At 40.5% G+C, this 15,383-nt stretch overlaps 2 protein-coding genes across 5 annotated transcripts; both read left to right on the forward strand.

The window, feature by feature from the left end:
- The first annotated feature begins 7,911 nt into the window (after positions 1 to 7,911).
- On the forward strand, positions 7,912 to 10,416 carry LOC146306150 (T-cell surface glycoprotein CD8 beta chain-like). 3 transcript variants are annotated; one of them, XM_084712721.1, is made up of 6 exons: positions 7,912 to 7,957; positions 8,114 to 8,458; positions 8,549 to 8,590; positions 8,699 to 8,809; positions 8,937 to 8,971; positions 9,719 to 10,416. In XM_084712721.1, the coding sequence occupies exons 1-6, from the start codon at positions 7,912 to 7,914 to the stop codon at positions 9,875 to 9,877; spliced, it is 738 nt and encodes a 245-aa protein (XP_084568847.1). In that variant the 3' UTR covers positions 9,878 to 10,416. The 3 variants fall into 3 exon arrangements, with proteins under 3 accessions (XP_084568847.1, XP_084568848.1, XP_084568849.1); XM_084712722.1 differs by having other exon boundaries at positions 9,755 to 10,416; XM_084712723.1 differs by lacking the exon at positions 8,549 to 8,590 and having other exon boundaries at positions 8,114 to 8,451; positions 8,701 to 8,809; positions 9,755 to 10,416.
- Positions 10,417 to 12,638: 2,222 nt separating this feature from the next.
- On the forward strand, positions 12,639 to 14,977 carry LOC146306151 (T-cell surface glycoprotein CD8 beta chain-like). Of its 2 annotated transcripts, none has more exons than XM_084712724.1 (6): positions 12,639 to 12,684; positions 12,800 to 13,144; positions 13,235 to 13,276; positions 13,385 to 13,495; positions 13,623 to 13,673; positions 14,334 to 14,977. In XM_084712724.1, exons 1-6 carry the CDS (start codon positions 12,639 to 12,641, stop codon positions 14,456 to 14,458), a joined length of 720 nt encoding a protein of 239 aa, XP_084568850.1. In that variant the 3' UTR covers positions 14,459 to 14,977. The 2 variants fall into 2 exon arrangements, with proteins under 2 accessions (XP_084568850.1, XP_084568851.1); XM_084712725.1 differs by having other exon boundaries at positions 13,623 to 13,657; positions 14,336 to 14,977.
- The last annotated feature ends 406 nt before the right edge of the window (positions 14,978 to 15,383 follow it).

The raw sequence follows: 15,383 nt of genomic DNA on the forward strand, positions 1-15,383 counted from the left end.
TGATCAACAGAACCAAGCCCCACTGTATCGCCTCTATGTTCGGCACTGATGGCGAAGCTTCATTCTGTGATGGATTTCAAAGAGGAAAGTTTGAAATGAGCTCCAACACGTCCACCATCTTTCTTAAAATCAAGCCAGTGGATTTATCAGACTCTGGACTGTATTTCTGTGGATGTTACATAAAGGCACACACTGTCATTGTCAACGCAACACTTTTAAATGTTCAAGGTAAGATTGTAGTCGTGGCTTTAACTCTTTAAAATCTTATTTTTCTCATCATATTTACAGTATATCACATTTTTTTAAATCCTCATCTTTTTTTAAAGGTGATGGTGAATCTGACGATGAAGTGGATCATAGCAACCAGAGTAAGGTTCTCCTGTCCTCTCTTAAGATTATTTTCATTTTGCAAGTTACCATTAGAGTCACTTAATTTCAATCTTAACCGTGTTTACAGCCACACGATTACAAGACAGTTTAATTCATCCATTTCTCTTGTAGAGGAACCCGATGAAATGACAAACATTACGAGTGTGATCCTGGGTGGTCTGACTGTTTTCTTCATGGCAGCTGTAATTGTTCTGGCTGTTAAAATCAAAAAGCTACAGACAGGTACAGCTGACATATTACATACAACATCCTGTTATATCAGGTTGTAACAAAGTATTTGGTCAGTGATACTTCACTAACCTGACTTATCTTTTGTCATATAGCTGCTGATGAAAAATTGTATCCTGACGGAAACAAGGTAAAGTACTAATTATTCTAGATGATATTTAATTGTAGTATGAAATGATATTCGTTTTTGGTTTAAATCATTAATCACTATTCTTCAAATCCAGGATTAGACATTCAGGAACTGTCAAGACACTGTCTGGTTTCATCTTTTTAAATGACCCTAGCTAAACAAGGATGAGACTTAAAGGCATACTATGCAGATTTTTCCTAAAAAACAATGCATAGACTCCACTGCACAGCACAGGGTAGAGAGGGTAAAGGGTACACCACACAGGCAGAGCAGACTGAGGACACAACATAAAGGCAGAGCAGACTGAGGACACAACTTACAGGCAAAGCAGACTGAGGACACAACTTACAGGCAGAGCAAAGGACACAACATACAGACAAAGCTTTCACTTTGGCAGCATTTACATAAATTCCAGCAATGACTGAATGGTGTCACAAACAGCAACTATCAAATCCTGCATAGTATACCTTTAATCATAGTTCAAGTTGTGCCTTTTTGGTGCAAACCAGTGTTCTGTGCAGTATGTGGTTGGAACACAACTTAAAGATTCAGCCTTCTTGCATTAAAGTCCTACAAACTAGTTTGTTTTTCATCAGTTTTGCCTTGTGCTCCTGTGCTACTTCCTGAAAAACTAAGTTACATTGAGATACAGTATATGACACTGAATAATCTTGATTTACAGAATCTGGGCTCTGATGACGTGAACTTTGCAGGACTGATGTTCTTCCCAAAGGCAATAAGAAACAGGAGGCCTGCATCTGAGAGACAAGTGGAGACTCATGTTATTTATACTGCCAGCAGATAGACTCAGGAAGCAACTGTAATTGATGTGATGTCATATTAATCTGCCTCTACACACATGCATACATGTGGGTAGTAGGTGGCAGAAGTCAGTGGTGATTTTTTTTAAAATATTCATGGTCAGTTTGTATTTTCTTGCTAATGTTTCTTTGTATCTCTCTCTCAGGCAAAGGCTTTGTCTTTGTTTGTGTCAAACTTGCTCATAAGGGGAGTCAAAGTGTCTGTTAGGGGGAGGGGTGGTGAGCGAGCCACACATCAGTTTACAGGAAGAGACAGCACCGTGTGGTCTGAGTACAACTGAGGTGAAAGGCCTTTTAAGTCAAAGCTTATAAAAAACAAACTATGAAAACTTAGCTACTTGCTTTTGACTAAATTCTATCAACTGTATTTGTATGACTGGAAAAGAGTGAAACAAATAAATAATGATGGAATAAACCAGCCCTCTGTGGTTACAATCATTGTCTGTATGAGTGGAAAATAAAGTCAGCGCCACAGGAAGGCTTCAGCCATGACCACAAACACTGAGCAACCTGCTGTTTTCAAAGAAGACAAAGAGCAATGCTACTATTATTAACCTTAATTAAGCAATGACACTGACAGGTGGAGGGAGAGATGGGAGATTTTAGCAGTTTAAATAGACTGCAAGACTGGACGGGTGTGTTATGTATGTATTACAGAGAGTGAGGCGTGTCACATGTGATTAGGGGTGCAGCTCGAGTGGACTGCCTGAACTAACTCGCAGGTGTCATGTCATCATGATTTTTCACCATGGTGGAAAAAAAATATCACAAGAGAAAACACAATCAGATGATTATTACTGTTTGTTGCTCATCCCATGGTTTCTATTCCTGGGAGACCTGTGGCTTTAAGGTGTTTTAATTGTCTTTAGCTTTACTCATAGCTCATTTCCTCCATTGATATAGATCAAAACCCTTTGCTCCAGTTGTGCCATGCTATTATCATAAAAGCAGGTATAGCTGTGCACCATCTGAGCTTAAGACAAAACTGTTATTGCTGACAGAGCTCCGACCAATGGGGAAATTCCAACACTCGACCAATCAATGGTGTTTCTTGTTCATAGTGCCAGCCCCCAGCTTTGCTGCAGTCCAGCCCAAAATTAAAAAAAAAAAAACATGTTAAAAGATTTGATAGAGGAGGAGCCTGTAAAGACACTGCCAAATGTCCTTTTAAGGACAATCTGAAAGCAGGGACGGGTGAGTGACATCACCTACTTAGGTTTAGGATAAACCATACATTAAAGTACAATAATGTTTCCACAAGAACGTATTTTACTGCATCTGATGGAAAATACTGACTCTTTAAATGTTTATAGTTGTCTCCATTGTTGGTGAACGTAAAGATGAATATTATAAAGCGGCAGCTTTCTGCTCTGACTGTGGTTACAACAAGCCCTGTGCCCCCTCCCCCAAGTGATTTTCCACTACGGTGAAAACACTTTGTTTATCAGTCTGCACCAAAGCCACAGGAAGACTGGCCCTCAGCTCTCAGCATTAAAACCACAAGCAACAAAAGCTCTGCTACTTTCACACGAAAGCGTTTCTGTTTTCTCTCAAACTGCGAGGATATTTTTCTTCTATATGTAGAAGTTATATTACTTTGTATCTGATCAGCCGTACATCCATCTCTTCTTGAACGGTCAGCTTCTGCACAGACGACACAAGCCAGTTTTCTCACACTCATTTCTCTCTTTTACCTTTAAGCATCAGCATTCTGCTTGCAGAAAATAATGCATTGTGCAGCCAGATGACTGAAACTCAGATACCTGACACAAATGGTTCCCAAACTCAGGAGTGAGGCCCTCTGGGGTGAGTGTGGAGAGACTGCAAGGGGGGTGTGGATGACCAGGAAATAAACAGAGTGAAACAAAGTTGAATGAATATTATTTCTGTAGGGGAAATAAACAAACAAGAGTTTGCTGATGCTATCATGTTCACCTTTATTTCAATAAAGTTCAACTTGAATCCTGTTTTGTCCATTTCTTCCCCAAATATTGTTAATAACTGATCAGAAAATGTGGGTTGGGTGGTGGCATAAACTTTTTTCAGCTTCTCAAGGGGGGGCTGCCAGAAAAGAAATTGTGTATTAATGACATACAGAAACTGAAGAAAAAAATCTAAATTTTATTTGGATCATAAAACAGCAGAAAATGTTGAGCGCTGTTCACTGAATTGGTCACAGAAGCAGACAGCAGTGTGTAACTTATTTGTAGTGACGCCTTCTCTGATAGGAAACTGACATACAATGACAATGCAAACTGTCATATAGTTGCTTGTGTTGATCTTTGTGCTGCTGGAAACTGGAACACTGTGTGTCAGTGGTATGATTGTTGGTGTGGTGTGGTGTGTCACTGTGTGGCGTGTTACTGTGTGGTCAGTAAACATAGAAAAACCCACCTTCCTCTTTGAACCTTCTTCCTGGAGCTCAGTGATTGCAGCAAGTCAATCATCCGCACAATGATGATCTTCACAGCGATAACAGCTTCACTCTTCTGTAGTCTCAGTAAGTACTGGGGTTAAAGTGTGCTCTGTGGCTAACTTGTGTGTAAGTTTAAAGCTGCTCAGATCTTTTTGTGTGTTTGTTGAACCTCTCTGCTGTGTGTTTCAGGCCAGATCTCTGTCTCTGCTTCTGAGTCTCAGACTGTGGAGGTCTGGTCAGGTGAAGGAGTCACGCTGCTGTGCTCCAACTTTTCCAGCTCTCCCTCCCAGATCATCTGGTTCAGACTGGCTGACAGAACGCAGCCCCGCTGTATTTCCTCCATGTACTCTTCTGTTGAGGCCCCTTCATTCTGCAGTGGAGCAGAAAATGGCAAATTTGAAATGAGATCCAACGTCTCATTTGTTCTGGTATATATGAAAAATGTACACCTTTTGTTAATGAGATGAGTTTGTTGTTTCTTTATTTTCACCTTCTCTTCCTTTCCTGAGCATTTTCAGTTGTAAACCTTCACCACTGTGAGACTAATAAAGGAATATCTTATTTTATCTTCCCCCTCCACTGATACCTTAAAATTCCTTCTCATCATAGAGACATGCCTCACCACACTGTTTATGTTTGTATTTATTTTTAATGTATTTTGTTGTTTGTTCATGCTGTTTGTCTTGTGATTATATCACGATATATATCAATTTATGTCTGTAGTTTCACAAGATAATTCCTGTGTTTGTATTTATTCTCACCTGCTTAACCTCTTTGTAAAGAACCTTGGACTGCATTTGTTGTTTTAAATGTACTTTAAGAATAAACTTGACTTGACAAAACCATCCTTTCACCTTTGACACAGTGAGTTTGACACAGTGGAGGAGTAAGGTACACGTTTGACAAGAAAAGACAGCAGTGGTGTCTGAGCGCAACATGGTGAAAATCATGAACAAAATGCTAAATTTGTACAGATGTTTTGGAAAAACAGTATAGAAACTAACCAGCAGGCAACCAACAGCAACCACAGGAAGACTGGTTTCCCGCCATAACCGCACACATCAAAGACCTAGCAGGTGCAGCAAGAACACGCTGCTTAAAATATAAATCAGCCCCTTCAGACACTGTTTCACTACTTCACACTTCACTTTACACAAACTAAGTAACTGAGCTTCTGTCAAACAAACAAACACACTCCTATCTTGCATCCAAGTCAAATCAAGTCAGAGCATCAGCTTCAGAGAGACTGAAGACTTTTACAGGAGGTTACAGGTGGTTGTAGATTGCAAACACCTCATCTTATCCTTTCCTTCCAAGCATGTAGGAGAATCCAGTCAGCGAAACTCATGAAAAATGTGAAATGGCCTGTCTAGAGCTAGTGTTTGGTTTGTCTGCTTTGGGGTACTGCAACATGGCGAGGACTGAAGATATAAAGGGCTCAATGTTGACAGAAACATAAGCCCTGGGCTTAGTGCTGCTGTGTTTTATTTCTCCCCAGGGAACAAGAAGGTCGCCTCTATGAGACTGTGATCGACAGGGAGTGGGCTCTGACTGTCATTTGTGCTTACGCACCAAAAACAGCAGTTCAGAGTACCCAGCCTTCTTGGAGTCTCTGGGTGACATTTTGGACTCTATAGTTAAGCTGGGGAGCTTCACCTCACATGTGGGTAAAGAGAGGTGGGGTACTGGGGCTGTTATTACGAGCCAGTCTTTTGTCCATATCCTCGGCACAAAGTCTGAGTGTCCTGTTTGGGAACCTCGGAACTGTTTTTTTCAGATGACGTTGGCTTCATCAGACCATGACCTTCAGTATGCACCTGTGTAGTGTGCCGCTGAGTGTGAAATGAGTGTGAAATGGCCAGAATGAAAGTCAGTACCTACAAGCCCAAGGTAATGTGGTAAAAAGAAAGCTGAGCCTGAAAGCAAAGTTTTTCATTAACCAGTCAAGCTATGTTCCAACCCTCAGATATGGTCATGTAGTGACCAAAACAACTGAGGTCATAGATACAAGTGGCTGTAATGAGTTTCCTTCTTAGGATAGCTGGGTTAAATCTTAGTTAGGGTGATGACATCTGTAGGGACAATACAAACATGTCAGATGACTACCTACAAACAAAAGAAGAAAGTAATTGTGAACCATTGTGCACAAAAGTCCATCTTCTATCTTCCTGTCCCCATCTCTGTCTGTGTCAGAGCTCAGAGCACCACAATAAAGGTTAAATCCTGAAACTGTGGAAACCATTCTTATTCCTGCACAGTGCAGCAAAAACACCAGGCTAAAAAGAAGATAGTTTAGACGTCCACATGTGGACCACTGTTCTATTAAAATCAACTGTTCAAACATGAAGGGAAAAAGAGGGTGAGAATGAGACAGAGCTCATGTCTTTCATGAACATTTATTGTTTTGCTGCTATTCAACAATGAGGAACACACTTTGAAAAAATGTTCTGTTTATTTAAAAGTGCAGATCTTCACACTGCTGTGCACGGTGGAGACAGAGACACAGCTTCTGTGCTCTGAGTACAGGATCAGCACCTTGGACAGTGCCGTACACGACGCAGTCCTCACTGTTGTGCCACTGTAGCTCAAAGCGTACGCAGCTCTAAATTTCCAGGCCAGACAAAAAAGAAAGCGCACGCCTGCATCTGCACGAGAGCTGGAGCCAAATGTTGTGTATGCTGCGACCAGATGAACTCAGGAAGCAACTGGAACTGCAGCTCGATTGGCAAAAGAGGGCGTGGCAGTGGGAGTGGCCTGTCACAAAAAGGTGCATAACCTCTACATGGATTTCCGCAACATGACCAAACTCATTAACCATTTTTCATAGAGTCTTGGTGGAGGCAGCATTGCAATCAGCAGAGTTCCTTTTTCATTATAAACAAATGCCCCGCCCCTAAACTTTAGCCACACCCCTTTACAACTCATGAACTGTTTCTCATAGACTCTTGCAGGTGGCATCATTAGTCTCAGCAGAGAGTTCGAATTACAGTGGTGCCATTTAGCCCCACTGCCCATACTTTAGACATGCCCCTTTCATAAGACACTAACTGTTTGTTTTAGACACTTGTGTGAGTCATCATTGGATTAAACCAAGATAATTTTTCACTGGTCACAGTTTGCCTCACCTCCTACACTTTGACCATGCCCCCTTTCATAACATAACTTTTTTCTTAAGTCCTCCGGTTGCTCTGCTTCAACTCTCAGTGATTTAATTACACCCTGAGGACAGATGGTTTAAGCTTACCTGTTGTTAAAGTAGCTAACCATAACTGTTACTGTTATATAACTGCCATTAACAACAGAACCAGGCTCAGTAGCCTCCCAGTGAATATGGAAAGGGCACCAGGAAGAACACAACCTCTGCCACCAACAGGGAATACAGTTTCATGGTCATTTGCAGAGTTTCTTTATGTAAAGATAGTTTAACTTGTTGCTAAAGTAAATTAGCTAACCTTTGACTGCTTTTAGCTGTGACTCCTCTCTGGGGTGTGGGAGTCAAACACAGCAAGAAACCTACCTCAGCACTGTTGTGTTGCATCCATGGAAACAGCACTATTGTTGACTGTAAACGCCAATTAACATCTGTTACAAGCCTATGAGCAATACGCACTCTTCTAGCCGTTTTATGAGAGCTTTAATACCACAGTTCAGGTTCACTTTGGGAAGTATAATTTTGGTTACATTTAGGCAACAAAAACACTTTAGTTAAGGTTAAAGAAAGTTAAATATTAATGTAGGAATGGCAGAGGAATTGTTACATCAGAAATTCTTTGAGGCACATCTTTGTCTTAAATGTTGTCAGATACAGATATTCAGAGAGGACAGATTTCAACTTCCTTGATTTAACTCTTCAATACCCCGCCCCCTTCCAACGAAAGCCCCTTTACAATTATAAGTGCCCTAGATGTGACACAGTTAGACGCACAATGATGATCTTCGCCTTGATAACAGCTTTCCTTCTCTGCAGCCTCAGTAAGTAGAGCCATTGAATTATTCTGAGGAATAAATACAGTTCTAATCTCTTTGATTTCAACTTGCAAATTAGTTATAATTTAACAAGTTTTTCATATTTGTGTTGGTTTATCAGCTGAAGAGTAAATCTCTTGTTGTCTCTGCTGTGTGTTTCAGGCTGGATCTCTGTCTCAGGTTCTGAGTCTCAGTATGTGGACGTTCAGTCTGGTGAAGAAGTCACACTGATGTGCTCCAACATGTCCAGTAGTCCAACGCAGGCAGAGTGGTTCAGAATGATCAACAGAACCAAGCCCCACTGTATCGCCTCTATGTATGGCTCTGATGGTGAAGCTTCATTCTGTGATGGATTTCAAAGAGGAAAGTTTGAAATGAGCTCCAACACGTCCACCATCTTTCTTAAAATCAAGCCAGTGGATTTATCAGACTCTGGACTGTATTTCTGTGGATGTTATAGAAAGGGACACACTGTCATTTCCACTGCAACACTTTTAAATGTTCAAGGTAAGATTCAAGCCTCTTTGAAAATATTCTTTTCCCATCAGATTTACACTGTATCTCAAACATTATTTCATTCTCATCTCTGATTCAAAGGTGATGGTGAATCTGATGATGAAGTGGATCATAGCTCTCAGAGTAAGGTTCTCCTGTCCTCTCTTAAGATTATTTTTGTTCTTCAAGTTACCATAGAGCCATAAAGCCACACGATTAAAAGACAGTGTGTAATTCTACCTTCTTTTGTAGAGAAGCCTGATGAAATGACAAACCTAATCAATGTGATCCCGGGTGGTGTGACTGTTTTCCTCACTATAGTCATCATTGTTCTGGCTGTTAAAATCAGGAAACTTCAGACAGGTACAACAAATGTAAAATTTGTGGCATATAATCTTATAAACTGTGTGAACATGATGGACAAATCCAAACTAAAGTTTTTGATCAGTAATAATGACCTAATCAGATTTTTTTGTCTTCTGCCATTTAGCAGTGAATGAAGGAGTGCAGCCAGAAAGAAACAAGGTGAGTTCATCAATCACTTATATAAACTGTGTTATGATTTTAATTCTGTATTTCTGTTGCTGATGAAAAATTGCATCCTGAAGGAAACACAGTGAAGTACTAATTATTCTGGATGATATTTAATGGTAGTATGAATTGATATTCATCTTTGGTTTAAATCATTAATCACTATTCTTCAAATCCAGGATTAGACATTCAGGAACTGTCAAGACACTGCCTGTTTCATCTTTTTAAATGACCCTAGCTAAACAAGGATGAGCCTTAAAGGCATACTATGCAGAATTTTCCTAAAGAACAATGCATAGACTCCACTGCACAGCACAGGGTAGAGAGGGTAAAGGGTACAGCACACAGGCAGAGCAGACTGAGGACACAACTTACAGGCAAAGCAGACTGAGGACACAACTTACAGACAGAGTAAAGTGAGGACACAACATGCAAACAGAGCAGACTGAGGACACAACATACAGACAGAGCAGAGTGAGGACACAACTTACAGACAGAGCAAGTTTGAATGGTATCTTGAATGGTGTCACAAACAGCAACTATCAAATCCTGCATAGTATACATTTAATCTTAGTTCAAATTGTGCCTTTTTGGTGCAAACCAGTGTTCTGTGCAGTATGTGGCTGGAACACAACTTAAAGATTCAGCCTTGTTGCATTAAAGTCCTACAAACTAGTTTGTTTTTCATCAGTTTTGCTTTGTGCTCCTGTGCTACTTCCTGAAAAACTAAGTTACATTGAGATACAGTATATGACACTGAATAATCTTGATTTACAGAATCTGGGCTCTGATGACGTGAACTTTGCAGGACTGATGTTCCTCCCAAAGGCAATAAGAAACAGGAGGCCTGCATCTGAGAGACAAGTGGAGACTCATGTTATTTATACTGCCAGCAGATAGACTCAGGAAGCAACTGTAATTGATGTTTTATCATATTAATCTGCCTCTACACACATGCATACATGTGGGTAGTAGGTGGCAGAAGTCAGTGGTGATTTTTTTAAATATTCATGGTCAGTTTGTATTTTCTTGCTAATGTTTCTTTGTATCTCTCTCTCAGGCAAAGGCTTTGTCTTTGTTGTTTGTGTCAAACTTGCTCATAAGGGGAGTCAAAGTGTCTGTTAGGGGGAGGGGTGGTGAGCGAGCCACACATCAGTTTACAGGAAGAGACAGCACCGTGTGGTCTGAGTACAACTGAGGTGAAAGGCCTTTTAAGTCAAAGCTTATAAAAAACAAACTATGAAAACTTAGCTACTTGCTTTTGACTAAATTCTATCAACTGCATTTGTATGACTGGAAAAGAGTGAAACAAATAAATAATGATGGAATAAACCAGCCCTCTGTGGTTACAATCATTGTCTGTATGAGTGGAAAATAAAGTCAGCGCCACAGGAAGGCTTCAGCCATGACCACAAACACTGAGCAACCTGCTGTTTTCAAAGAAGACAAAGAGCAATGCTACTATTATTAACCTTAATTAAGCAATGACACTGACAGGTGGAGGGAGAGATGGGAGATTTTAGCAGTTTAAATAGACTGCAAGACTGGACGGGTGTGTTATGTATGTATTACAGAGAGTGAGGCGTGTCACATGTGATTAGGGGTGCAGCTCGAGTGGACTGCCTGAACTAACTCGCAGGTGTCATGTCATCATGATTTTTCACCATGGTGGAAAAAAAATATCACAAGAGAAAACACAATCAGATGATTATTACTGTTTGTTGCTCATCCCATGGTTTCTATTCCTGGGAGACCTGTGGTTTTAAGGTGTTTTAATTGTCTTTAGTCTTATTCATAGCTCATTTCCTCCGTTTATATAGATAATAACCCTTTGCTGCACTTTTCACACAAAAGAAAAAAGTAATTGTGAACCATTGTGCGCAAAAGTCCATCTTCTACCTTCCTGTCCCCCTCTCTGTCTGTGTCCCTCTCAAACACACATGCTCCTGCAGCCGTGTCCAGTGCGCTCTCAGCTCACCTGATCGGTGCTCAGAGTGCCACAATAAACTGTGGAAACCATTCTTATTCCTGCACAGTGCAGCAAAAACACCAGGCTAAAAGGAAGATAGTTTAGATGTCCACATGTGGACCACTGTTCTGTTAAAATCAACTGTTCAAAAATGAAGGGAAAACGAGGGTGAGAATGAGACAGAGCTCATGTCTTTCATGAACATTTATTGTTTTGCTGCTATTCAACAATGAGGAACACACTTTGAAAAAATGTTCTGTTTATGTAAAAGTGCAGATCTTCACACTGCTGTGCACGGTGGAGACAGAGACACAGCTTCTGTGCTCTGAGTACAGGATCAGCACCTTGGACAGTGCCGTACACGACGCAGTCCTCACTGTTGTGCCACTGTAGCTCAACACATACGTAGCTCTAAATTTCCAGGCCAGACAAAAAAGAAAGCGCACGCCTGCATCTGCACGAGAGCTGGAGCCAAATGTTGTGTATGCTGCGACCAGATGAACTCAGGAAGCAACTGGAACTGCAGCTCGATTGGCAAAAGAGGGCGTGGCAGTGGGAGTGGCCTGTCACAAAAAGGCGCATAACCTCTACATGGATTTCCGCAACATGACCAAACTCATTAACCATTTTTCATAGAGTCTTGGTGGAGGCATCATTGCAATCAGCAGAGTTCCTTTTTCATTATAAACAAATGCCCCGCCCCTAAATTTTAGCCACACCCCTTTACAACTCATGAACTGTTTCTCATAGACTCTTGCATGTGGCATCATTAGTCTCAGCAGAGAGTTCTAATTACAGTGGTGCCATTTAGCCCCACTGCCCATACTTTAGACATGCCCCTTTCATAAGACACTAACTGTTTGTTTTAGGCACTTGTGTGAGTCATCATTGGATTAAACCAAGATAATTTTTCACTGGTCACAGTTTGCCTCACCTCCTACACTTTGACCATGCCCCCTTTCATAACATAACTTTTTTCTTAAGTCCTCCAGTTGCTCCGCTTCAACTCTCAGTGATTTAATTACACCCTGAGGACAGATGGCTTAACCTTACCTGTTGTTAATGTAGCTAACCATTACTGTTACTGTTACATAACTACCATTAACAACAGAACCAGGCTCAGTAGCCTCCCAGTGAATATGGAAAGGGCACCAGGAAGAACACAACCTCCGCCACCAACAGGGAATACAGTTTCATGGTCATTTGCAGAGTTTCCTTATGTCAGCATAGTTTAATTTGTTGCTACAGTAAACTGAGCAATACGCACTCGTCTAGCCGTTTTATGAGAGCTTTAATACCACAGTTCAGGTTCACTTTGGGAAGTATAATTTTGGTTACATTTAGGCAACAAAAGCACTTTTATAATGTGCATCTGTTTTTGTTTTACTTGCTTATTTGGTACAACAAACTTGTATGAGCTTTATGCATGTCTCAGCTGCCGTATCAGACTGTTAATGATAATTAACATGTGTGGTAATAATGTGAGGATGTGCTGAATGACGGCTCAATAAAACAAGAGTGGCAGAGGAACTGTTACATCAGAAATTCTTTGTCTTAAATGGCATCACATACAGATGTTCAGTGAGGACAGACTTGAACTTCCTTGATTTAACTCTTCAATACCCCGCCCCCTTCCAACGAAAGCCCCTTTACAATTATAAGTGCCCTAGATGTGACACAGTTAGACGCACAATGATGATCTTCGCCTTGATAAAAGCTTTCCTTCTCTGCAGCCTCAGTAAGTAGAGCCATTGAATTATTCTGAGGAGCTAACACAATTCAAAGTTTTTCATATTTGTGTTGGTTTATCAGCTGAAGAGTAAATCTCTTGTTGTCTCTGCTGTGTGTTTCAGGCTGGATCTCTGTCTCAGGTTCTGAGTCTCAGTATGTGGACGTTCAGTCTGGTCAAGAAGTCACACTGATGTGCTCCAACCCGTCCAGTATTCCAACGCAGGTCGACTGGTTCAGAATGATCAACAGAACCAAGCCCCACTGTATCGCCTCTATGTATGGCTCTGATGGTGAAGCTTCATTCTGTGATGGATTTCAAAGAGGAAAGTTTGAAATGAGCTCCAACACGTCCACCATCTTTCTTAAAATCAAGCCAGTGGATTTATCAGACTCTGGACTGTATTTCTGTGGATGTTATAGAAAGGGACACACTGTCATTTCCACTGCAACACTTTTAAATGTTCAAGGTAAGATTCAAGCCTCTTTGAAAATATTCTTTTCCCATCAGATTTACACTGTATCTCAAACATTATTTCATTCTCATCTCTGATTCAAAGGTGATGGTGAATCTGATGATGAAGTGGATCATAGCTCTCAGAGTAAGGTTCTCCTGTCCTCTCTTAAGATTATTTTTGTTTTTCAAGTTACCATAGAGCCATAAAGCCACACGATTAAAAGGCAGTGTGTAATTCTACCTTCTTTTGTAGAGAAGCCTGATGAAATGACAAACCTAATCACTGTGATCCTGGGTGGTGTGACTGTTTTCCTCACTATAGTCATCATTGTTCTGGCTGTTAAAATCAGGAAACTTCAGACAGGTACAACAAATGTATAATTTGTGGCACATAATCTTTTAAACTGTGTGAACATGATGGACAAATCCAAACTAAAGTTTTTGATCAGTAATAATGAACTAATCAGATTTTTTTGTCTTCTGCCATTTAGCAGTAAATGAAGGAGTGCAGCCAGAAAGAAACAAGGTGAGTTCATCAATCACTTATATAAACTGTGTTATGATTTTAATTCTGTATTTCTGTTGCTGATGAAAAATTGCATCCTGAAGGAAACACAGTGAAGTACTAATTATTCTGGATGATATTTAATGGTAGTATGAATTGATATTCATCTTTGGTTTAAATCATTAGTCAGCTGCTCTTCAAATCCAGGATTAGAAATCCAGGAACTGTCAAGACACTGTCTGTTTCATCTTTTTAAATGACCCTAGCTAAACAAGGATGAGCCTATGCAGAATTTTACCTAAAACCAACATATAGACTCCACTGCACAGCACAGGGTAGAGAGGGTACAGCACACAGGCAGAGCAAACTGAGGACACAACATACAGACAGAGCAGAGTGAGGACACAACTTACAGACAGAGCAAGTTTGAATGGTGTCTTGAATGGTGTCACAAACAGCAACTATCAAATCCTGCATAGTATACCTTTAATCTTAGTTCAGGTTGTGCCTTTTTGGTGCAAACCAGTGTTCTGTGCAGTATGTGGCTGGAACACAACTTAAAGATTCAGCCTTCTTGCATTAAAGTCCTACAAACTAGTTTGTTTTTCATCAGTTTTGTATTGTGCTCCTGTGCTACTTCCTGAAAAACTAAATTACATTGATATACAGTATATGACACTGAATAATCTTGATTTACAGAATCTGGGCTCTGATGACGTGAACTTTGCGGGAATGATGTTCCTCCCAAAGGCAATAAGAAACAGGAGGCCTGCATCTGAGAGACAAGTGGAGACTCATGTTATTTATACTGCCAGCAGATAGACTCAGGAAGCAACTGTAACTGATGTTTTATCATATTAATCTGCCTCTACACACATGCATACATGTGGGTAGTAGGTGGCAGTAGTCAGTTGCAAATTTTTTTAAATATTCATGGTCAGTTTGTATTTTCTTGCTAATGTTTCTTTCTATCTCTCTCTCAGGCAAAGGCTTTGTCTTTGTTGTTTGTGTCAAACTTGCTCATAAGGGGAGTCAAAGTGTCTGTTAGGGGGAGGGGTGGTGAGCGAGCCACACATCAGTTTACAGGAAGAGACAGCAGCGTGTGGTCTGAGTACAACTGAGGTGAAAGGCCTTTTAAGTCAAAGCTTATAAAAAACAAACTATGAAAACTTAGCTACTTGCTTTTGACTAAATTCTATCAACTGCATTTGCATGACTGGAAAAGAGTGAAACAAATAAATAATGATGGAATAAACCAGCCCTCTGTGGTTACAATCATTGTCTGTATGAGTGGAAAATAAAGTCAGCGCCACAGGAAGGCTTCAGCCATGACCACAAACACTGAGCAACCTGCTGTTTTCAAAGAAGACAAAGAGCAATGCTACTATTATTAACCTTAATTAAGCAATGACACTGACAGGTGGAGGGAGAGATGGGAGATTTTAGCAGTTTAAATAGACTGCAAGACTGGACGGGTGTGTTATGTATGTATTACAGAGAGTGAGGCGTGTCACATGTGATTAGGGGTGCAGCTCGAGTGGACTGCCTGAACTAACTCGCAGGTGTCATGTCATCATGATTTTTCACCATGGTGGAAAAAAAATATCACAAGAGAAAACACAATCAGATGATTATTACTGTTTGTTGCTCATCCCATGGTTTCTATTCCTGGGAGACCTGTGGTTTTAAGGTGTTTTAATTGTCTTTAGCATTTTTTCCATGCTATTATCATAAAAGCAGGTATAGC

This window comes from Lutjanus erythropterus, chromosome 23 (genome assembly GCF_056507025.1).
Source record: "Lutjanus erythropterus isolate fLutEry1 chromosome 23, fLutEry1.hap2, whole genome shotgun sequence".
In the NCBI taxonomy this organism is placed as follows: domain Eukaryota; kingdom Metazoa; phylum Chordata; class Actinopteri; order Lutjaniformes; family Lutjanidae; genus Lutjanus; species Lutjanus erythropterus.